We start from the raw sequence: 24,048 nt of genomic DNA, 5'->3' as shown, positions 1-24,048 counted from the left end.
TTTAACTCTGCTCCCTGTAACCGTTCCACTTGGTTCCCTCACATTCACACACATATCCTGTCTTACTGCAGCTAACCATTATTCCTGTTTTTTCCACCTGTCAAGTTTTTCCTCCACCTGCTCCCTTCTCTTGCCACTGATCACAATGTCATCTGCAAACATCATAGTCCATGGAGATTCCTGTCTAACTGCATCTGTCAGCCTGTCCATTACCAGAGCACGAAGGGGCTCAGAGCTGTTCCGGGATGCAGACCCATTTCCACCTTGGACTACTCTGTCACACTTATAGCACACCCCACTACTGCTCTCATACATGTCCTGCACATATTTCTTTGCCACTCCAGACTTCCTTTATACAATACTAAACCTCCTCTCTCAGCAAATACGCATTATCTAGAAAAGAGAAAATAGATAAGAGAAAAGATACAATGCAACCCCCTTTGCCAAACTCTGTACCTCTCCATCAGCATTCTCAGAGCAAATACTGTTGTTGTATTCTAGGCTTGAAACCATATTGCTGCTCACAAATGCTCATCTCTGCCACTTCTCTTTTCCACAACTTTATTGTATGGCTCATCAGCCTTAGTTGCCACAGACACATCTGCCTTGTTCTTAAAAACTAGTACCATTACACTTCTCTTCCATTCCTCGGGGATCCTCTCACTCTTAAAGATCTTCTTAAACAGCCAAGTCAGAAAGTCTACTGCCACCTCTCCTATACACTTCAGGACCAACGTTCTACTCTTGATCCTCTTCAATGCCTCCTTCACTTCACTCTTACTAATCTTTGTTACTTCCTGCTCCACAACAGTCACTTCTTCTACTTCGGTTTCATTTTCTCATTCATCAACTTTTCAAAGTACTCCTTCCATCTTCCCATCACACTCCTGGCACCTATCAATACATTTCCATCCCTATCTTTAATCAGCCTAACCTGCAGCACATCCTTCTTACCTATTTGCCTTGTCAACCTGTACAAATCCACCTCTTCCTCCTTACTGTCCAACTTAGCATACAAGTCCTCATATGCCCTTTGTTTGGCCTTCACCACCTCTACTTTCACATTACATTGCATCTCCCTGTATTCCTGTCATCTCTCTTCAGTCCTCTCAGTGTCCCACTTCTTCCTAGCTAACCTCTTTATTCTTTTTTCAACTTACAACACTTTGTCCTCTGCTCTGCCTTAGTCTTCTTCATCTTTCACCCCACCATAGTCACTTTACACACCACCATCCTGTGTTGTCTGGCTACACTCTCCCCTACCAATACTTTGCACTGATCTTTTTAATCTCACATGTGAATTTGCAGTTTAAAATATAGGCTTTTAAAACAGTAATACAGAAAATAATTTGTGTATTAGACAGCTTTGGTTTTCAAATAGAATTGTCTTTGGATTGCATACATTTCATAAATGCAGTATAATACAAAACCACTAACAACACCTAATCCTCCAAAACACCCATACTTACCCACACAGGCTTGGCTATCCTCGGATTCCTGGTAACCCTGGTCACACAGGCATCGGAAGGAACCTAGCATGTTCTCACAGTATCCATGAGGGCCACACAATGTCTCATTCAGGCCACACTCATCAATATCTGACGAAGAAACAAACAAATCCAGGAAATGCATTTTATTATAGTCATTTTTCCCATCATACAAGCACTGCTATTTCTCAACATTTTATTATGAAGGATTTCACTGTAAATCACACAGCATAAATTGTACTGTGGCATATGAACATCTGCTAAACAAATAAATGATGACTGTTTGCAGACTGACACACTCAGCAAAACATAAAATATCCCTGGTTTTCCTTATTCCCTTCCAAGCAGGTTAAGGAAATGAGGAATGAAACATAAAAACTGAATGCAATGGAAAAAAGTAAATATTGACAACTTCAATTAAAGCAGCTGGTTTTATAAAAGCAGACACATACACAAAACTTCTACTTGAATCTGAGTCCCCTGTTTAAATCATGAGGCAGAGAGCAACAAATATCCCTCCTCGTCTAGACAGCCAACTCAAAGGGTTCTGTCTGTTTCTTTTCCTCTCATTTTTTCTTTTCTTTTTGCTTTTTTCCAAGGCATGGGGAGGAAGTTAAGAACAACTCTGACACACAGGTCAAGACTGGCCACTGCAACGGTGGAAGCAGGACCAGCACATGTGAAAGAAACATCATGTTTAAAAGGTTCGAGATAACTGGACGGGACAGAGAAAAGGACATTTCACTTCACATTACAATCAGAGTTACATGAGTTTTGTGAAAATGGGATATGGGAAATGGGATTTTTATTAATACTGAAAGAAAATATTCACTATAACGTAAAAAATATCTTGTTAGAACATGTAAAAGAACTTAAAAAATGAAAGTTTCTCATTATAACGATAAATTGGAATGGTGCTCTAAATTAGTGTTGAATGAAGGATTATTATTGCTTCATGGTCAGTGGACAAATGAAACAAAGAATAAAACTATTCACGAGTTTGCGGGTCTACCATAGCAGCGTAGTAAGGCTATTCCCACTAAACAGCAGGAATGTTCAGAGCTCCTCAAGGACACGCGGTCAATGGGCTATTCATGTGAAGAAACTAAACATTTACACATAGTTGTTTGCTGTTTCTGATTTGCTGAAATGTGAGAAAATTTCAATATAATGTGACATCAATTTAATTAACATACTCAAAGAACCCTGAAAACCGATATCAATAATGTACTTGTGTCTAGTAGTACTGAATTTATGCTAATGTTTCAGTGACATCACTTCATCACATCATCTTTACAAGACCTGTGTGGAGAGGGGAACTTTGGATACATCTGGGAACGGTAGGCTCAGGGGTTTCTTTGTGTGTCTGGTAAACCGATCATTTCAGCGGCTGCTGAGAAAGTCAGTGTTTGGTCATAAATCAAGGAACTACAGGCATTATATAATGAACATGAAAAATAAGAACACTGACCTGATGGGGGCACCAGAGGGAAAGTCACAGAACCACCTAATTATGGAGTCATTAGGACCTTAAGTATAAAAAATGTATACCAGTCCAACCAGTATATGCAGACATATTACAGGCAGAGAATAGGTGAAAACTTTGTTCTTGTAGTGGTGCTTGAAAACAGTCACCAGTCCCACCAAGCTGTATTAACTGGTGACAACTGTCACCAACAAATGCACTGTTATTTCTAGTTCTTTTTTAGCCAATGAAGGGATGTTGATGAGTAACTTCATCAGAATTATCTGAAGGGACTAGATAAGTATTGAGAGACAAATACACTGTCTGTATTGAATACTTAATAGCATCTGCCGCAAATCAGAAAAATACTGTGGTCTCTGGTTCACCAGCTAAGGAGTGTAATAATTAAATATTTTATTAATCCCCCTGGGGAAATTAGAGAAACTGTATAGAGAAACTGTTCCACCAAGTAGTTAAGACAAGGTCAGCATTAAGGGAATGGTTTGGGATTGGAAGCCGACTGTTTATGTTTCAAGAATCTCAGTCAAACTCTGGAGTGCATTTTACATGTAACAAAAGCTGTGTATTTTGGCCCCATTTTATCACAGTCTAGTCACTTCACCAGGAGAAATGCAACAAGGTGTGTGTGCAGAACAGGAACTGTTGTAGTGATCCAGACTTATTGTAATTTTTATATGCACCTAAATATTTTATTAAGACCACACAATTTACAAATTTAAAAGGAAATTATAGGGACTCTAAATGCATTTCTTTTGTGTGTGTGTGAGTTTAATTTTCTGTGTACTTAGATCTTACCATCACAGGTGGTTGTGTCATGGCTGGCTACGAATCCTCTCTCACACAAACAAAGATAGGATCCCTCTGTGTTTAGACACTCGGCGTAGGGAGAACACAGTTCTGCATCATCTACACACTCATCAACATCTGGGATGACACAGATAGAAATCCACTTAAGTGTGTGTGTGTTGATCCATTCCTAACAAACTGTGTGACTTCTTAAACCAAGTGTAACACTAATGATTTAGGGGAGATAATTTGAGGGAGTTGAAAACCTACAGTATGCATTGGGGGGTGGATACTTTTTATAGGTACAGTACATGGTGTCACAGTAACACTGAAATTCTGGAAAAGCCTGTCTGGTGGAAAGAGGATGTCTCACTCAGTGCTCAGTGCTCACCTTTGCAGCTGATGTCATTGACCTGTCGATATCCCAGAGGGCAGGTGCAGGTGTATGAACCAATGTTGTTAACACACTCCCCTACAGCATCACAAAGTCGAGCTTTGTCTGCACACTCATCCACATCTGAAACATACACAAATCAGCTTTGTAAAGGGCAATTCTCAGGTTGAAAGAGAGTGCAATTATTGTGAAAGAACAATGACAACAAAACGCTTTTTATACTGTATATGTTCACACAAAACAGTCACAACACTGTTGCAAGTCAATTTTTGCTTTTTTACCACTATATGTACTCATAGCAATAAATTTAATGAGCAGATGCTAGTTGTACTGTATGCAACCATGAGCGCAAGTTGGAAAGACACTAGCCAGGGCAAAAAAAGGACTTCTACTGTGTCTACCAGGTTTTCACATTTAAATACATTATCAATTGCGATGTAACAGGTCTAACAAGTAACACAGTTACATTCACATATTGCAACAAGCCTTGAGGACAGCACTAACAGACAAACAGAAGGTATGGTTTACAGCTTATTAATAAGAAGGAATTTAAAAGGTGTGTTGCTAAAATGTAAATGATTATCATCAATTATTAGATAAGTGTGTTTACATTTTCAAGCAGCTAAAACATTCTGATCCATCATTTATACCAAAAACAAAGAATCAATACACTGTGTGTTACCCACTGCATTTGGCAAAGTACAGTACAGTAGAGAGTGTGTATAAATAAGGACATTTTTTGTATTAAAAAAACTGTGGCATTCAGGTGTCACTCATATTCACTTAGTAGCAAAAATAGAAATAAATTCATAATAAGCAACAATGGACACTGAACAGTGTTATGTAATTTCAGTCGGTTTTTCAATAGTTCAAGCACATAAATACAACACAGAGGAAACATTCTCTTTTAAATTGAATAAAAGGACTATATTCATAATTTATGTCTAAGTTATCTATTAATAGCTAATATGTTATTGTTTTCACTGATGTTGCAGATGTTCAATGTGATGGTTTACATAAAGTGAACTAGTAACTGTCTGGAAAATACAAAAAAACATTGATGCTCAAGTCACAGAATTTTGGAAAACAGTCAGCAGAGAAAGCTAACAATAAGACTTATGTTATTACTACTGTAATGGTGGACTTTGTTCTCCTGTGGTTCATAATGAAACTCTATGTTTATGTGCAGAATTCACACGTGGACTGAGACAGCCTGAAAAGGAGGGTCTCTATCTGCTTCAGCCACAGGTTTTGTCATAGTGGATATGTGATTTTAAAAGCTAAATTATTGTTAAATCATTCTTATATTAAAGTGATCATCATACCATCGCACTGGTCTCCAGTTTTTGACAATCTGAATCCAGGTCCACACTGACAGATGAAGGAGCCTTTAGTGTTGTGGCAGTGGCCCCTGGTACAGACCCGCTGATCCTGGCACTCATCTATATCTGAAACAGCACCAACACTGGAATAACTAGGAGGCTTCTGATTCAAATTAGTGCACGGTGGTGAGAGTTGATCTAATTAAATGCTTCAAGGCAAAACACTTAATGTAAAAACAGGCAGAGTAGCTGGAGTGGCATGACATAATTGCTCAATATTATACTGACATGGCAGTACTCAATAGTCTTAATATAAAAGCTCTTGCACTCATGTAATTAAACATTTATTGTACCCCTTAGAAGAGGTGGGGAATATGTGGTTTGTGACATTTCAAGCAGAATATTGTCCTCAATTTGTGTAAAAGGTGGCTTCAATCTTCTTCCCATTTATTAAGGCTTTTTAATCTCAAGAAAAGTCCTCATTGTGTTGTTGGGATCACTGCATGAACCACAATGAACATGGAAAGAAAGAGAAACACGAGAGTCTGAACAAGAACAAACTGATTAAAGTAAGATTAAAAGACCATCTCCAAGCAGCTTGATGTTCATGTTGCTAATCATGAAGGGGGTTAAAGTCCATAGCACTGTAGTCAACCCCTTTGCATGTGGCTGACAGTGAAAATGGTATACAAAGACTCAAGAGTCATGCAATTTCCCCACTTTGGGATTCATAAAGGTTTCTAAAAAACCTAAAAAAAAAAAAAAAACACACAAAAAAAACAAAGACATATAAGCTGAAGTCCAAGTTCATGATAAATCACTGTCTGTTTTGGTGACAGTGGACTTTGGCTCAATGGAAGAAGAACGACGGTAACTCCAGTCTTGACAAAAACAGTTAAAAAAAGGACATCACTTTATCTCTGTATTCAGAGATAAAAAGCTTTAAAAAAACGATGTTGTACTAATGAAATTTCAAGACTTTCAAATTTCAAAGCAAAGTACTCAGTAAAGCAAACTCAGTGTCACAAAACTGTGTCACAGAAGTTAACATACATACACACACACACACACACACACACACACAGTCTAGGAGACATTTTAATTTCATTTGTCATTATAACAAACATCAGAGATTTAGGTTATTAACTTGCTGTGACTTGGCTTGCCTTCCAGCAAACCTCACAGCTGACAGCATGTCATGTCATTCACCCTTTTTCTGCTCTCACTAATTCCATTCACCTGTCTGTTGATAATCACCACAAGAAATTGCAATTTCACATAATTCATTCATTCCCCCGGTTTGCCCTTGGTTCTAGGCATCTCCTGACTTAACGCCATAACCCCCAAATCGATTGGTTATCCGGTAGGATCCTCGGTTGGGGACCGGACTGCGCCATAACCTGTCTCCACGCAGCTCAACGTGTCTCCACACCCCAGGTATCAGACTAGGTGGAGGAGTTTACCAATGTCTACCGTCCCTGCAGTTTCATTACCTCCACATAGACCATATGACTGTGCCATTCCCGGAACTTCTCCACCTAGGGGGCGCCTGTTTTCCCTATCAGCACCTGAAAGTGTCGCAATGCAAAAATACCTGGATGAGGCATTGGCAGCGGGATTAATCCGACCCTCTTCCTCTCCAGTAGGGGCCTGTTTCTACTTCGTGGGCAAGAAGGAAGTGGGTTCTCCGGCCATGTATTGATTTTCGAGGCTTGAATTAAGAACCGCTAACCTCTCCCACTAATCTCTTCTGATTTTGACCTTGTACAGAACGCCACCATTTTCACTAAACTCGACCTATGCAATGCCTATCATCTGGTTCGCATAAAACAAGGAAACGAGTGGAAGACAGCGTTCAAGACCCCCTCTGGACATTATGAATATCTGGTAATGCACTTTGGACTAACCAATGCCCCTGCTGTCTTCCAAATCTGGTTAATGATGTATTAGGAGATATGCTGTATAGGTTTGTCTTTTTTTACCTTGACGACAGCCTTATCTTCTCCAAGTCTGAAACTGAACATGCGGAACACGTGCGGAAAGTTTTGCAACGCCTATTATAGAACCACCTCTACCTGAAAGCTGAGAAATGCCAATTCCACTCCAAAACTGTTTCATTTTTCGGATTCATTGTATCCCCCGGCCGGATTCGCGGAGTGTCTTGCTCAAGGACACACCTGGCGTCTGTGACGGGGTTTGAACCCCAAACCTTCTGTATCTCAGGCCAATGATCTACTCATTGAGCCACAAGAACCTGGAGTACCTCAATTCCGCTAAACGACTTAAATAATAAGGCCCACCTGGCTTGTCGGGTGTTAATTGGTTCAACTTCTTCCTCTCTTATCACCTTTCACCTTCCGACTGTCCTCCTAACAGACTGTATGTTCCAGATCATCTGAGCTCTAGGGTTTTGGACTGGTACCACTCCTCTCATCTCACCTGTAATCCAGGAATGACGTGTACCCTCTTCGTCATCACACAGGGGTTTTGGTGGCCTACTTTATCAGCTGATGTACGAACCTTTGTTTCTGCTTGTCCTGTCTGTGCCCTGGCGAAAGCCGTTCACCGTGCACCAGCGGGACACCTTTTTCCTTTCTAAACCCCTCACTGGCCTCACTGGTCCAAAATCTCGGTGGACTTTGTCACCGGACTCCCTACATCCAAAGGCCTCAACACAATCCTGAGTGTAGTGTATCGTTTCTCAAAGATGGTTCATTTCGTATTGAAATTTCGTTTCACAGTCCAATAATCAGATAGAGCATCTCAACTCCCTCCCATCTTCACCCACTGGGTTGACTCCATTCCAGGTGGTGTATGGTTACCATCCGTCGTTGTTCGATGCACTGGAGAAGGAGTCGTAGATTCCATCTGCTCAGGCTTTGCTGCGGCGCTGCCACCTGGCATGGAGGATAGCCTGCGCTGCCCTCATCCGGACCAATCATTCTTACAAGACCCATGCCAATAGGTATAGAACGGCCCTGGCCTACAGTGTTGGCCAGCGAGTGTGGCTCTCCTCCTCAGACATCCCATTGAGAGTGGAGAACACCACTTCCACGTCGACTTCCAGTGGAAATTCTGTGTGTTTAGTTTTTATAAATTTATGTCTAAGAAGAAGAGATTTTGCTGACAGGTAAGACGTGTTTGGGAACTGCAGTAGAAGAGAAGGGTAGTGGTGGTAAGGGGAGGCTGTTTCTGCAAAAAGATGCACTAATCCCATCTGTGCTTATTTTAAGATACAGTAATTGGTTTAGCACATTTAAATCAAAGGAGAATATTGATAGCAAAAAGGTTGTAGACAAACATGCACATATTCACATACTGCTAGACCTACCTACACACTGGCCTCCCTGTGCCAAGAAGCCACTAGGACACGTGCCACAGTCGTAACTCCCTGGCACATTGATGCAGATGCCAGAAGGACACACTGTCTTGTTTACACATTCGTCAATATCTGCAAATATATTAAAAAGCTGTCAAAAAGAATATCAGGTACAGTTATATACCTATGCTACATAAACACTGTATGAACTGTGTAATAATTACAACCATTTCAACAACACTGGTTTTCACTCTTTTAAGCAATTTAACTCCAACCAAATATGTAAGGAGAAAAATCTGTTTGGCTGTGTAATAACTAATTTTTGGAATTCCAAAATATGTCTGGAAATGCCTACATCTGTGTCTGTGTTTTTATTGATCTTATTAATAGCTAACTTGGTTGTAATATAACTTCTTAAAAAGTCATAATTTGCTTCCTCATCCTCCAAAGTTGAGGAGAAGAGATCCCCAGCTCTGGGGAAATAACCAACAGGCTTGTTTGCTCTCACAGGCTTAATTCATTATTATTTTGGTGGGTGGAGTAAGCTTCATTGAAATGGCAGGAAACCACGTAATAACAGAGTGCCTTAAAATTGTATCCCGATCAAGGGGATGAAGCATGGAGTAGGCTGGTTCAGACACTAGTAACAGTGTAGTTGCTGGTGCAGCTTTAAGGGCACTGAGTTTAGGACTATATGACTATATAACACCCTTGATTGAACTGTAACACCTCTCAAGAAGAAAGGTCAAGTATCCAAGCAGAATTTTATCAGAAGCTTCTTGAGGCCTGCTAAAACATGAAGCACGTAACAAAATGTGTGACTTGACAAATGAGTACTTACCAACACAGCTGGTCTTCTGTTCATTGACAAGGAATCCCTGTGGACACACACAAAGGAAATTGCCCTGTGTGTTCTTGCAGTAGCCACCAAAGCACAAGGATGGGCTTTCCAAACACTCATCTACATCTAAACACACAAGAACACACAGGTCCATATTTCTTAGAAAATTTACATTAAAAGAAAAAATAGAAACATCTGTATACTGGGTCAGGAGATAGAGCAGTCGTCTACCAATCATGGGATCGGTGGGTCAATTCTCTGCTCTTCCTGCCACATACTGAACTGTACTTGGCCAAGATACTGGACCCCATCTTTCCCCTACTGAGTCAGGTCAGCTGATCAGGCTAGTGTCTTACTGGTGATGTGATTTGCTTCTTAGAATCAAGCGACCAGAAATTTGTATAGTTATCATGGTTGTGTTAAGACAATTAAATACCCTGTTCCAAGGTTGCACTCTTCACAGACAAAGTAACAGGAGGTCAGGATTTAACTCATATAGAATGAATCAGATGCTGCAAAAAGTAAATAGTTACTAATGATGTTAATATTATTAATGTAGTGGAGTAAAAATAATAGTAGAATGAAAATACTTCAGGATAGGTTTTTCAGGCTTCTGTTAGTTAAAGTATTCTGGGTTCCATAAAGTACACTATACTATTAAACTGTACAGAGAGTTATCCTTTTACATTTGTTTCTCTCATGAAACTGTATAACTTAAAGTGATTCTTGTGGAAAATGCCTTTACCCTTTTAAGATAGTGCATAAGACTTTATCTTAGGGAGTCAGATAGGATGTTCTTGCATGAAATTCACCTCGGGAAGGGAACCATTAATTGTCTCACAGACAATAGTTATTATCTATTCACCTCTCCCTCCGATCTGAAATCCATAAAAAGAACTGTATGTATTAGATTATGTTAGAGTATGTTTCTGTCAGTCGTGTGCTGATGAATATATGCTCCCTTGTGCAAGAGAAAATAAACTTCTGCCTTATTAATCTCATTGGTGGTCCTGAGAAGTTTGTTACAGAAATGTTCCTATCAACTCTAAAATAGTTTAGTCTCTGATTAAACTATTTTAGACAAACAACAGGAAGCCAGCTTAGCTCTGGCTGAGCTGCACAAATAAATGGTATAAAAACAAATAGCAGCTACAGCTTCTAGACAAACCTTTGTCAGAAATTGTGGTTATAAATTAAATTTATTGAATAAGTAAGACTCTAAGCAAAAAAGTGGAAGGTCACTTTTCAGCTGATACCAATCCCTCAAAATATGCCCAGAACATAATAAACTCAGGAATTATCTAGTTTCCTCATTCTTTGTCCAAAACATTTAGGTTTGCATCAACAAACAGGAAGTTTCAGCAGTCTGAGTAAATATATCAAGTGGATATCTTTTCCCATTCCTATCACTATGTTTTCGTGGATGATGGTCTCTTGCTAAAGTTAAAAAATAAGGAAGTTGTTACAAAAGGACTAAATTTAGCTACGTTCACAGAGTTAATTAAAATGTATTAATTACCTCATAAATGTTTGATGTAATTTTTACACAGAATGCAGTTCTGTTTCTAAACAGTTCCAATTTGTCCCCATTACATTTGAGTTTTTATCCAAAACAACTAACAAGTGAGTTACAAAGCAAACTAAATACCTAAGCCAAGGTGAAGAACTTAAAGTAGTAAAGTGCTCTAGAGAGACCTGTTTCATGGGGTATACGTGCAAGATAAAAAACAAATTCATATATATTTTACTTACCTTTAGGACCAATATACAGGGGTAATACTTACAGTCACTAGTAACATTCTTTGTGCATATTCAGACATGACAACATAGTTTTAAGATATACCACAAGAATTTGAACAAGCCCTTTAACTTAAATAATAACTGAAGTCAAATATAAAATAGGTGCCATTCAATCCACTGAACAACACTGTTCATGGGACTATCTGGATTAATAATGGTCATGTACAAGATAACCACAGATCTCAATAACCAACTTTAACCACTGGGCTCCTCACCTACACAGGTGGTTTCAGCATCACCTAGACGATATCCCTCATCACAGTGGCACGTGTAACCCTCAGCTGTGTTGTAACAAATCCCCTGGCCACAAATATGAGGGTTGATTTGACACTCATCCACCTCTGAACCAGGACAGACAAAGAGAGAGAGATAATATAAATGCATCAGCAATTTCAGAAGTAATAATAGGTTTTGCAACAAAAAATTACACAGCCGCAAGAATGCACAATACCATTAAAGTACTACAAGTTGACTGCTTAATATAAAAGCACCACAAATTCACAAGATGTGCCACATAGGAATCTCAAGCTACCAACAGCAGGGAATGTGAAGACAATTAGATGAACCAAAATTGAATTAAATTCATAAAATTTATAAGGAAAATCTCTCCAATAAAAACGTTTCCTTGTTCCTTAGTGCTGTCTCATTAGTTAAGAGCTCCATCCATTCATATTTTTACATACTTTGTTGTTTATAACTTTAACTAATGATTAAGTAAAATCATAAAAAATAAAAAACTGAAATATCTACTTTACAAACATATTCACACTATTTGCTGTGGTAGTCCAAACTGTGGTACTGTGTATTCCTAGAAAGGCACGCAAGTGTGTATAAAAGATCCCACAAGTCCTGAGTATTCATATGAGCACAGTGGCCTTGATTGTAAAATAGACAAAGTTAGAAACTTTCAAGACTGTTTCCAAAAGGGGAGTACATGTAACCCAATGGTCAATCAAACAGAGCTTCAAAGCTCCTCTATGAAGATGGGAGAATGTGCTGCAAGAATCACCACCTGCAGCCTGAACACCAGTATCGCTGCCTGCAGTCAAGTTAGTTTAACATCGCCACAGGCTGAAAGGCTGTTGAACAAATTTGTTCCAAATTGACAACTTCCAGTGGAGTTTGCAGCTGACCTCATAGACAAAGCTATATGGGGGAAAGCTTTATGGTAAAATGATACAAAGATTGAGTTGCTTGGCCGCAATGAACAAAGGTTATTGTTTGGTCAAGTAAAGGAGCGCTATTCAAATTCAAGAACATGCAGACATTGTTACCAAAGGAGCATCTACACCAGGGGTGCCAAACTCAAATTCACAGTGGGCCAAAATTAAAAACTGGGAAGAAGTCGTGGGCCAAACTCAATCTTTATTGAAAAATTCACTGCATTGTGCATGTTTTCCCATCTCTCCAGATATGTAATGTTGAACCTTTTCATATGGAAACAAACATAGTTTTGCATAAACATTGAATCTGGAGCAAGCAAAGCTTAATATTATAAACAACTGAGAAATTACATTTGAAATAAAAGACACATCAGTGGTATTTGTTTCTTATTTAAATGAATAAAATAAATTATTATGCATGAGTATCTTTTTAATGAAAATTCTTTCTCACAGTTCAACAACAAAACAACAAAAATATTAATAATTTACTTCAAGTTTTCAACTATCACCAGTCCATGCCTTGGAGTAGAAAAAGTACACGAAGACAGCCTTATTCAAGCTCAGCTTGCTACACTCTGATTTACTCTGATGCACTTTGGTTCAAGCCAGATACCTGGCATCTCTTCTTAGATGTCTGGGGTTAGGCTCTGAGCTGAGGAAATCCTCAAGATTGAGTGAAGTTGTTCATCAGTGAGACGACTCCTGAGTGGTGTTTGGTTCATCTTCATCAACATAGATATGTGCTGCCCAACATAGAGAGCATTTGAGCAGCTTAGGCACGGAGTTGGGGCAGTGTGTTGGGGAGGAAACATGGAAACTGTTTAGCACCCACAGAGTCACACTTTGACTTGAGGGTGTTACTACACTGCTCAATCAGCTCCATTTCGAGGTTGGTTAGTGCACTTTCCATGTCAACTGCAAACGTATTACTGAGCAGTTCAAATCTGCATTTCTGTACTTCAAAATTGGCATCTTTCATTTGGACATTTTTGGGGAGGGGTGGATTAAGTTTGGCCGATGTGACTGGTTGCATGGATGCTAATGATTGTCATCAGAGAAGGAGGGAGCGTTTGGCGGTCTCGACTGACGCTCCAACGCACTAACAAACATTCTGGGATTTGTAGTATTAGCGGTGTGCGTGCTGTATACTGGTGGGCCCAGCTCTTATACACATTTGCTATGATCTTGCGGGCGAAATATAAAGTTAAATATATTACACAAATGAAGATGACTATTTTATAAATAATAATTGAAAAAAACAAAACAAATAAAAAACATTTTAAACTACTTTAGCATTGTATTCTATTTTCCATTTATTTCTGCATACATTTAACTAACTGGAACAGATACATCTACAACTTGTGATGCTACAGTGAGTTCCTGTTACTTTGTTTCCTGGCAACAGGATTATCTATTAAAAAAATTCTCAAAAAATTCAGAATCATATTTTTAGAATCATATTTTAATAGTACAACCTGATTTAGTCGAATACATGTTTAGTTACTTGCTATAACTTAGTAGTGTGTTTATACAAAGCTGGTGCATCCCAATGTAGAACAATGAAGGAAAGAAAATAGGCACATACAAAGAAACAAAGTACATATTTGATTCTTACCAGTGGATTGGGTAGGGGCAATGTCCTGGCCTGCATTAGATGGGAGGATCTCTACTGGTGCAGGTGGAGAGCTTCTCTCGACAACCTCTACCAAAGCAAAAAACAGCAATAGATATTAAATGCACCAAATATATATTTTTTCATTAATACAGCAAATTCCATTTATCCAACATGGCATGTTCATTATTGAAAACAGATGCAGATGATAACCAGCTGTATTTACCTATTACTCCATAATGTTACTGGCAGCTTAGCATGTCTTAAACACCAAATTGAAAACAGTTTCAGGAAAATATGCTTATTCATTTTTCACATCTCTCAATCTCAGGTCTGTGCATTAAGTATGGTGCTAAACCCCAGAAGCAATTAGTTAAACAAATGAAAGTAAAACTCAATCAAATCACAACAACTGAAAGCCTAATGTGTTCCAACAGATGAGCTGTTCATTATATACACATGCTTTAATACACATCCTTTTACATGTCTGGAGTCTACACTTTCTATCGATGAACGAAAAAATGTCACCTATACAGTGGCAAGAAAAAGTATGTGAACCTTTTAGAATTTCACACTTTTCTGCATTCAGTAATAACTGTTAGCTGTATGCTATAATAATAACTGCCTCTTTATGTTATGTTGTTATTAAAAACAGTTGTATTTCTTTTTTTTCCCAGAGGGATCATGAGGCCACGATCTGACCTTTCTTTGACTAACTGTAACCACTCAAAGTCAGGGGCCACCAAAGTCATTCCATGTCCTGCTTAAATAGACAGAGTAAATATGTTGAGCAGAAAAGGGACAGGCATATACCTAGACAAAATGATGCAGTCTGCAGCAGTTTTAGATAAAAAAAAAAACTGCAATAATGGTCGGACAGGACAACACTTCATCAAAGTTTTGCAAAGCTGAAAAATTATACTAAACTATGGCATGACAGCAATTTTTAGATGGGGCAACTCCATTCCCATGTAGTGCTTTGAGATGACTCTCCAGATCCCTCTCAGCCTTCTCACATTTTTGAGTAAGACCTGCAGTATATACAGTGTCTTTAAAAAGTATACACTGTACTGTAATACCACTGCTGTAATCAGCAGTAGTATTACAGTACAGTTACACAAATTACCCCCGTGAAAATGAATTAGAATCAGCATCACAGAGGACATGTCACAGAACCCACAGTTATCCATCCTGGTAAAGAAGGTTCAGCAAGCTGTACTTATGAAAATGGAAAAATTGCATTTTTTAAATCAAGCAACAGAAGGCATCATGTTTGGGAAGAAAATAAGTTGAGATGTGATGTGCACAGTACAGAACCAGATGGCTCTATAGCAGGTGTTACTTACCCAGAACATAATTAACACCCATCTGCAAAGCCTACTATGCTACTATAGCCACAGCCTGTTCACTCTGCTGCAATTGAGTAACTTATACAGAAGTGCATCTCTGCTGTCATACGTCGGACTACAAAAGAACTTCAGTCCTCAGCTTGTGAGACCCTCAACCCCAACATCTGTACACCACCACATATAAATGACCCTTCTTACAAATGTCTACATGCTACACATGTTCTGAACTGATCTATGGAATTTTTGGCCTTATTTGATAGTATTAGCAAGAGAATATGAGAAAATAATGTATGACTTCTAAATGCTGCAGTTATTTGGCTAAATAAAAACTTGACAACTTCTGTTTACAATGCCCTACACTGGCCATTGAACCATAACGTATAAAATGTAGAAAGCTGACACCTGGGTACGCTGCCTCCATCTTGACGGTGGACACACCCGGAGATAGCTGGGGCAGGATAGGTTCAACTACAGGCCTATCACTAACCACAGGAACTACCAGCTCCTTAAACAAGACAGAGAATAATACCAAAGGGACAATGTCAACAAAGCATTGTATACATCTGTTTCAGACCAAATGTAATAATTTGCCTGCATACTGCTTCTGACATGCAAAAGTTATGTGCTTACAAGTAGGGGCTGAATCAGGAAGCATTTACAAAACTAAATAATGATAGATGATAGATAATGTTTTACTGCATGCTCCATTTGCAGATAATCTATTTTCCATGGCAGGTTTCAATAAACAGAGCAGCAGCAGAGAACAAGTTGAAGAAAGGCTGAAAAAACCTTGGCTGAAGCAAACACTGCTGTCAACAAGCAAGAGCGGCAACATGTCAATGTGAAAAGGTGAGGGGACAAGAAAGCTTGAGAAATATTAACAGAATGGTTAAATGTATGTGAATGTGTGGCATACAAAAATTATATCTAGTGTTGGGTTGGTTTTCCTATAATGTTTTTTAGCATGTTTGCAGTGGATGAAAAGGAGTAAAAAAAAAAAAGAGGAAAACAAAAAAAGAAGAATTTTGAGAATTCTATTATTTTGCCATACTGTTCGGCCTTACTTACTAGCAAATTAGCATTCAACCTTTGCTCAGTCAGCAAGCCAGAAAGCGAGAACTGCCTGTTGCGTCTGCATAGACTTCTGTCTAGATTTGTTTATAACACAGTGGAGATTTCATTCTCTTCTTTGGGTATTATTTGTACAATAGGTACAGTACATATACAGTGGAATATACAGTAATACTTGAACATTTGTGAACCCTTTAGAAAATTCTGTGTGAATATTTGATATTCACAAATCCTAAAACTAAATAAAGGGGAGCTTATTGAACAAATGAGGCTAAACATTTTTCATTTTTATTTATTTTTGTGGAAAATAATCCAATCTTAAATATTAGAATGTATGGCACACATGTATGTGAATCTAGTCTTGCAGTAATTGGTGGGAACCCTGTTACGACAATAAATAGTAAATGGCCTACACTTATTTGCTTTTCTGCCTTACTGATACTCAAAGTGTTTTTACACTGCTTCCCATTAACCCTTTCACACTTCACATACACAAACACACACACACTGATGGCAGAGCCAGAGACACCTTGGCATCCTAAGGACACTTTCAGTTCAAGGATGATATCCATGTGCAGATAATCTATCTATCTGTAAAATTTGTAAAAAACTCTGCTATGCACACCACTGTTGTTCATTGTACTCCTGACGATAAACTAACAAACACTGACATTAGCCACTGCAAGAGAGACCTTTAGTATTTTAGACATTTCCTGTTGGGACTTTCTGGACTGTTACATGTTTTTCTATTGGTGTGGTATTTGGTGGTCCAGTGTAACAATGGTGTTAAATGTTGTCAATGTTCATGCTCAGTGAATTCTTCTATAACCCTTTACAGCCTTGTGAAGACAAACAACTCTTTTTCTAAGGTCTTTAGAAATCGTCTTGATTTGACACACTTCTACAAGTCTGTGTTGTCAAAGCAGGGCCTCCAAAGCTGGCTAGTTGAAACACTTGACTCTAATTTCTAACTAAGCGCTCAATGAACTGATAATCCCAAAAGTTCACATACTTGTTCCATGCACAAATATGTAAGTTTGGATCATTTTCTGCTATAGATAAATAGATAAGTGCACATTTATGGTCTCATTTACTTGATTGGGTTCCCTTTGCCTAGTTTTGTGATATCTGAAAATCAGACATTTTAGGTCATGTTTATTGGAAAATAAAGAAAGTTCTCATACTTTCAAGCATCACTATACTACATATCAAACATATATACTCTGTGTTATTGCTCTGTGCTGACTAACGAAAGTCATGCAGCAATGTTGCTGACTTCATGCATGGGTGATTCTGCAATTTCTCGATAGTGTGTCTTTGCATGCAAACTCCTTGCACATTTTCACTCTTTAAAGCACCCAACCTACCTGATCTGGTGCAGCTGTTGTTACTAACCAAAGGAAAAAAGAAACACAGTGTAGGTTTGTAACACAATATTTAGTACATTAAAGCTTTAATTAACTGACCATGGTCTGTTGAGTTTTAGTTTTGTAAAAACATAACAGTTTAATCTGTTATTCTGAAAAAAAAAAAAAAAAAAAAAACATTTGTTTGGTTTCTTTAGATTGGGAATATTTTTATCAATGGCAAAAAAAATCCAGGAAGGAATGTTGTTTACAACATTGTCCATACTTACAAATTTGAACTTGTATAGAGTTTTATTAAACTATCATAAGCAAACAGCTTACAAAATGTAATAATGTAAGCATCTAATAAGCCTGTCTGACATATGGTATAGCTAAGGATGTAAAAAAAAATGCCTACTCTCCTCATTCTAACCAGCTGGGCTTTCTGCTGTGCAAAAATTAGCTTCTATTTTCTGGTAATACCCACACAGCTTGTAGATGGTGGGTGTCTAACAGACTATTTTGATGTCTTTCCTATGAGCCTAGAAAACACTGTAGTCCACTGCTCCAAAGCAGCCTAGAAGCAATTTGGATTTTATCTGGCTAAGATGCTGCAAAGTTTCTCTTCCCTTTGGTGGCTGTCAAAATGCTCTAAAAAATAACAGGGGAAAGTTATCTCCCTCTCTGACTGCTTTGAAGGAAATGTGCAGTCAGCATTTCAATCATTGTCTTCTAGAAACAATTGTCACAACAGGGATGTTTCTTTTAAGAACTGCACTTCTAATCACACACAAAGGATGCAAAAGGGGCTCTCTAGTGTCACTGCCTCTTGTGTTACGCTACTCTATAGTGTTACTCAGTAAAGTAAAGAAGTATGTAGAGAGGCCATAATATTTTACATAGGTTTATATTTAATAAAATAATTAATACTAAACATAAATTACAGAAAAACACAAAAAACATTACAAATGTCATACACATTAAAGTTTTGATTAATTTGACGATTGAGTCCAGTCACTGAGCAGGTCAGATGCAGCATTAATGCCTTAATATTATAAGAGGCTATTTTAGAATCAATTCTACAATGAACAATAGAAATAGCTATAGTTCATCATAAGTGATCTTTGTGCAATGTCTCTGATCGATTGTCCCACTCTTCTAAGATTCAAAATGGCTTCACCTTAGAGTAGTTCACTATAGCTATTTACTGTTTGAGCAATAAATCCCTCAGGACAGACATGTGAAACACCTGTCAGTCACTAAGTCCTACTTCTTACAATACTTTTTTCACACTTACAATTTGTGTTATCTGGTGCTAATCTGATACCTATGTTTAATGTACCTATGTTTACTGTAAAACACCAATAAAAAAAGCTGAAATTCTGATGTTCTCATGTTCTTTTAATATTAAACATTGTAATATTAAACTACATTTATTTGATCAAATCTATCCATGTTGACTATGACACTGATTAAAAATTTTAAAAAGTTGTTGCAAATAACAATTCATTGAAGCTATTCTGTTGCTTCATTACCTCTACTATCTTGTATTTAGCAGTAGTAGTAGTATTAGTGGTAGTGGTAGTAGTAGTAGTAGTAGTAGTAGTAGTAGCCATAATAGTCAAATAATTTTTTGTGTCTGACTCTGGTTTAAGCTAATTATTAACCCAAGTAAATACAAAATGGTTAAAATTATAATTTCATTTATTAAGGGACAGTTGCCACACTTGCCTGTACCTATCTTAAAAAGTAATTGCCCTCTAAACCTAATAACTGGTTGTGCCACTTTTGGCTGCGACAACTGCAATCAAGCCTTTGAAATAAGGGGCAATAAGTTATTCATATTGTCTACTCTTCTTCTTCTTTTCAAGCATGAATGGTCTGTTTAAGGTCATGCCACTGAAATTCAAAGTCCAGACTTAAATCAGGCCACTCAAAAAACTTTTTTTTTTTTTTTTTTTTTTTTTTGAGCCATTCAGAGATGGATTTGGAATTTGCAATTACTTATTCACATAGGGCCAGGTAGGTTTGAAGAAACATATAATCAATTTATATGCAGGTGATGTTTTTGGGACCCTTACCTGCAGTAGTAAAATCTATATTTTCATAAAATAAATTATATGTATTTTGTACTTACTTGGGTTGGGTCATTAGTTTGTTTTTTAAAAACCTGATTTGAAGTCTTATTTTCACGAGTTAATTTTTAGTACATTTTTATTGATTATTATTTTTGTCAGTTTCAAATATTTATGCATCATATTGACCATTGTAGGTTTTTCTTTCTTTAACGGAAGAGTACTAACAAGGGTACTAACCTTTTTTTCAACTACTGTAAATAAATAAATAAATCAAGAAGGGGGCAAATACATTTTCACTGCACTATAAAACCTGTGTGAGCACAGGTATCCCTAGCCTCTGAGCTGTATTTATCCAGATTGCAGTTACTGTTTCTACCAACCTGCCCAATGTTTTTACTGCTTGCTGTTCTGTTATTTCTCCTTTTTCTCAGCTCAACCAGTCAAGGCAGATAGTCTCCCACCCTAAACCTGGTTCTGTTGGAGGTTTCTATATAATTCTATATACAGATATATTTTATAAGGTCTATGTTCTAATTTGGTTATACATAAAAAAACTGAATTGAATTGAACATTAAGTTGGCTGTTGGGAGGAAAGAGAATATAACACACTGGTCCCTCTCTTGGGCTTGATCTTCCAGCTAACAGCACTGACTGGACATTTTTATCATGAACTGACTTCAAGAGATATATATTGCACCTGTGCTGCAATTTTACGTTTACATTTATCAGTTGACATGAATACCAGTCTATCGCGTGAAGGGGAACAACCTTACCCCTACACTATCCAGCTGCTAATTCTAAAATTTTACTAACCATGTTGTACATGAATTGGGTATAAGATGTTTGAGACTCACCTGGTATAACCTCTGCTTTTCCAAAAGCCTCCACTGGTCTCTCTGGTGTTGGTAGAGGTTTTGGGGGAAACAGGTCAGTGGGATCCTGGTAAACGATGGATGGCTTATTGACGGGTGGATTTGGTAGCACAGTGTAGCCCATTCCACCAGGACAGATCTCTTTGAATGTTGCTAAGTAATTAAAAAATGACAAATGCTCAATAAATAGGTCAACATTTGACTGTATGTGTGTTTATACATATACACTACCTGTCCAAAAAAAAAGGTATCACCTGGATTTAACTAAGCAAGTAGGTACGAGCCTCCCACTAGAAAATTACTGTATGGATGATTATGTTTCAGCTGGCAACAAGTTATTTAACCCTAAATGATGCAGTTAGTAGCTCATTTTCTTAACAACCATTTTGGAAGACACATCCTGGGGTCGTGGAAAAGAAGTTAATCTGTTTCATAAGGGTCAAATTATTGGCATGCAACAAGCAAAGAAAACATCTAAGGAGATTGCTGAAACTACTACAACTGTGCTAAGAACTGTCCAATGGAATAGGCAAGTTCCAGAGTTATGGGTGCATCAGGGTAAGAAGAGAGGTGGATGAAGTGATGCACCCATCATGCCTAGTGCTCCTGTACAAGCCTGTGGGGGCAGTGCTATGATCTAGGGTTGCTGCAGTCGGTCAGGGTAGGTTCAGCAATGTTATTCAATTCAATTTAATTTGTATAGCGCCAAATCACAACAGATGTTAACACAAGGCACTGTACAGTGTTTAAGGTTTAAGACCGTACAGTGTATAACTGTATAAATGTGTTATGTGCCCAAAGAATTAGGTCAGCTCACTACCTGAATATACTAAATGACCAAGTTATTCCGTCAATGAATTTTTTCTTCCCTGGTGGCACAGGCATATTCCAAGATGAAAATGCCAGGATTTATCAGGCATGTGAAAGAGTAGTTCAGGGATAATTTTCACACATGGATCCGCCACGATCAGTCCAGACCTTAACCCCTTTGAGAATCTTTGGGATGTGTGTGGGACTTTGCATAGCGGTCCGACTCTCCCTTCATCAATACAAGATCTTGGCATAATATTAATGCAACTATGGATGGGACTAAATGTGACACTGCAGAAGCTTACTGAAATGATGCAACAGGCAGACCAACGAAATATTAGAGACTGTTTTTTTTTTTTTTTTTGAACGGGCACAACTGAAAACTTTGGGATCACTTGCAAATCTTTTTGTTTCCCCCCCCCCCCAAAAAAAACAAATTTTCATGCAATTCACAATTACATTTATCCATTTCACAGACAATTAAAAATGATCAGGCCTGTAAATATGTAAATCATTCTTTGAAAATCACCTATAATTAGCAAGTGTCAGTCCTCTGCTAATTCAAGTTTTATAAGTCTAATAGTTTATGAGAACACCCTTTTGCAATTGTGTTGCACAGCTGAGAACGGTTTTGGGAGTATGGCATTCTTTCGTTTAGTTAAGTATCTGAACATCAGCAATTAATTATTTGTTTATATGTTCAAAATGGCCAGAAAGAAAGAACTTTCATTAAAGACCAGTCAGTCTATCTGTTGTCTATTTGTTGTCCATAGAAAAGGAAGGCTACTCAATGATAGTAATTGCAAGGAAACTTTACATTTCTTATCGTGCTGTTAACTATTCCCTTCCGAAAGCAGCACAAACTGGCTCTAACAGGGACAGAAAAAGGAGTGGGAGACCACAATGCAAAACGCAAGAAGACAAATATCTGGTCCTCAAGCTCAGCTGCACTATATAGTACCCGTCAAACACCAGTGTCAGCATCAACAATGAAGAGGAGACCTATAGGATGCTGTTTTTCTTGGCAGTTGAAAAAAAAAAAAAAACCTGTATCTCTGTATAAAAAAAAGTGTGAGATGGGCAAAAGAGCACAGACATTGGACACCGGAAGAAGGTGTCTACAAATGAGTCCGAATTTAAGAACATTTGTGACACATACTACAACAAATGAAAAGATGCTTGCTTAATGCCTTTAGTCAAGCATGGTGGAGGCAGTGTGATGGTCTCTGGGTACTTTGGAGGTGGGAAAATAGGAGATTTGTACAAAGTGGAAGGGAGCTTGAGGAAGGAGAGCAATCAAAATTGACAGCTAGAATGTCTAAGGTCTGCTAGGCTGTAATTGCTGCAAAAGGTGTTTTGTGTGTAGTATATTTTACACAGCAATTAAAACTGTTAGGTAGCCTTACTTCTTTCTCTGTACCTATCCTTTTTCTGGCAACATGATGCAACTATACAGCATGTAATATGTATCTTCGAAGTAAACCTTCATGCAAACTGTCATGAAACAAACTGCTAACACAGCATGAGGATTAAAAGCAAAGAGGAAGTGTGCCACAGCCAAATAACATAAAATATATTCGAATACACATGCATGTCAGTATAAAAGTACCTGAAAATGTCCACAGTTACAGTTATAATTAACTTTCAGACTAAACTGTACGAAATAGAAAACCATTAAAGTATTGATGTTCAGCGAGTATAAATCTATGTTGGTTACTATTTTAGCATATTAGCATTAAACACAAAGCACAGCTGAGACAGATAGGAATGTCATTTTTGCACATATTATGTCATTAAGAAATGGAAGGTTTGACCTGATGAGGGTGGTAAGTAAAAACACCAATGTAAGTGGTAATGTGTCCAACACCGAGACATTCCATTTCAAACAACGATCACTGTAAAGGTTTTTCAGATCAGTTGTTCACTATCATACAGTAGTTTGTCATGTCAGCATGCTAACATTAGTTAATTAGTACTAACTACACAGTAAAGCTGAGGCTATTAAGAATGTTATTAGTGTTGCAAGGATTTGGTCACCTAAATGTGATTTTAAAGAAAAGTTTTGAGGCCCACCAAAGTTATTTCAAATTATATTATTTTCAAATTATCACGGAGGGAGCATAAATATGTGTGTACCAAACATAATACCACAAATACTAATCTCTAATTATGATACACAGTATAGGAATCATGAATGTCTTGACCAAATTTGGTGCCAATCCATCAGGGGGATGTTGTGATATTTCACTAGGTAAGTGAAAAGGAAGATCAATGCTGCCACAAGTATGGTTGACAGAAAGATCGACATTGCC

The 24,048-nt window shown here is 37.9% G+C and overlaps 1 protein-coding gene across 4 annotated transcripts in view; it reads right to left on the bottom strand.

Annotated features, from left to right (window-relative positions):
* ltbp1 (latent transforming growth factor beta binding protein 1) overlaps nt 1-24,048 on the bottom strand; it is a 98,445-nt gene that overhangs the window by 16,208 nt on the left and 58,189 nt on the right. For 3 of the 4 annotated variants that reach the window (XM_026356874.1, XM_026356873.1, XM_026356876.1), the window contains 11 exons: nt 20,909-21,079; nt 17,998-18,020; nt 15,962-16,064; nt 14,214-14,300; nt 11,651-11,776; nt 9,636-9,761; nt 8,807-8,926; nt 5,479-5,601; nt 4,151-4,276; nt 3,769-3,897; nt 1,470-1,598 (listed from right to left, as the gene is read on the bottom strand). In XM_026356874.1, coding sequence (XP_026212659.1) covers nt 1,470-1,598; nt 3,769-3,897; nt 4,151-4,276; nt 5,479-5,601; nt 8,807-8,926; nt 9,636-9,761; nt 11,651-11,776; nt 14,214-14,300; nt 15,962-16,064; nt 17,998-18,020; nt 20,909-21,079 — 1,263 coding nt within the window. The remainder of the gene's footprint in view (nt 1-1,469; nt 1,599-3,768; nt 3,898-4,150; nt 4,277-5,478; nt 5,602-8,806; nt 8,927-9,635; nt 9,762-11,650; nt 11,777-14,213; nt 14,301-15,961; nt 16,065-17,997; nt 18,021-20,908; nt 21,080-24,048) is intronic. The other variant, XM_026356875.1, reaches the window with a different exon arrangement.

Source organism: Anabas testudineus, chromosome 15 (assembly GCF_900324465.2).
Source record: "Anabas testudineus chromosome 15, fAnaTes1.2, whole genome shotgun sequence".
Lineage (NCBI taxonomy): Eukaryota > Metazoa > Chordata > Actinopteri > Anabantiformes > Anabantidae > Anabas > Anabas testudineus.
This window is presented reverse-complemented; position numbering and strand designations above follow the sequence as displayed.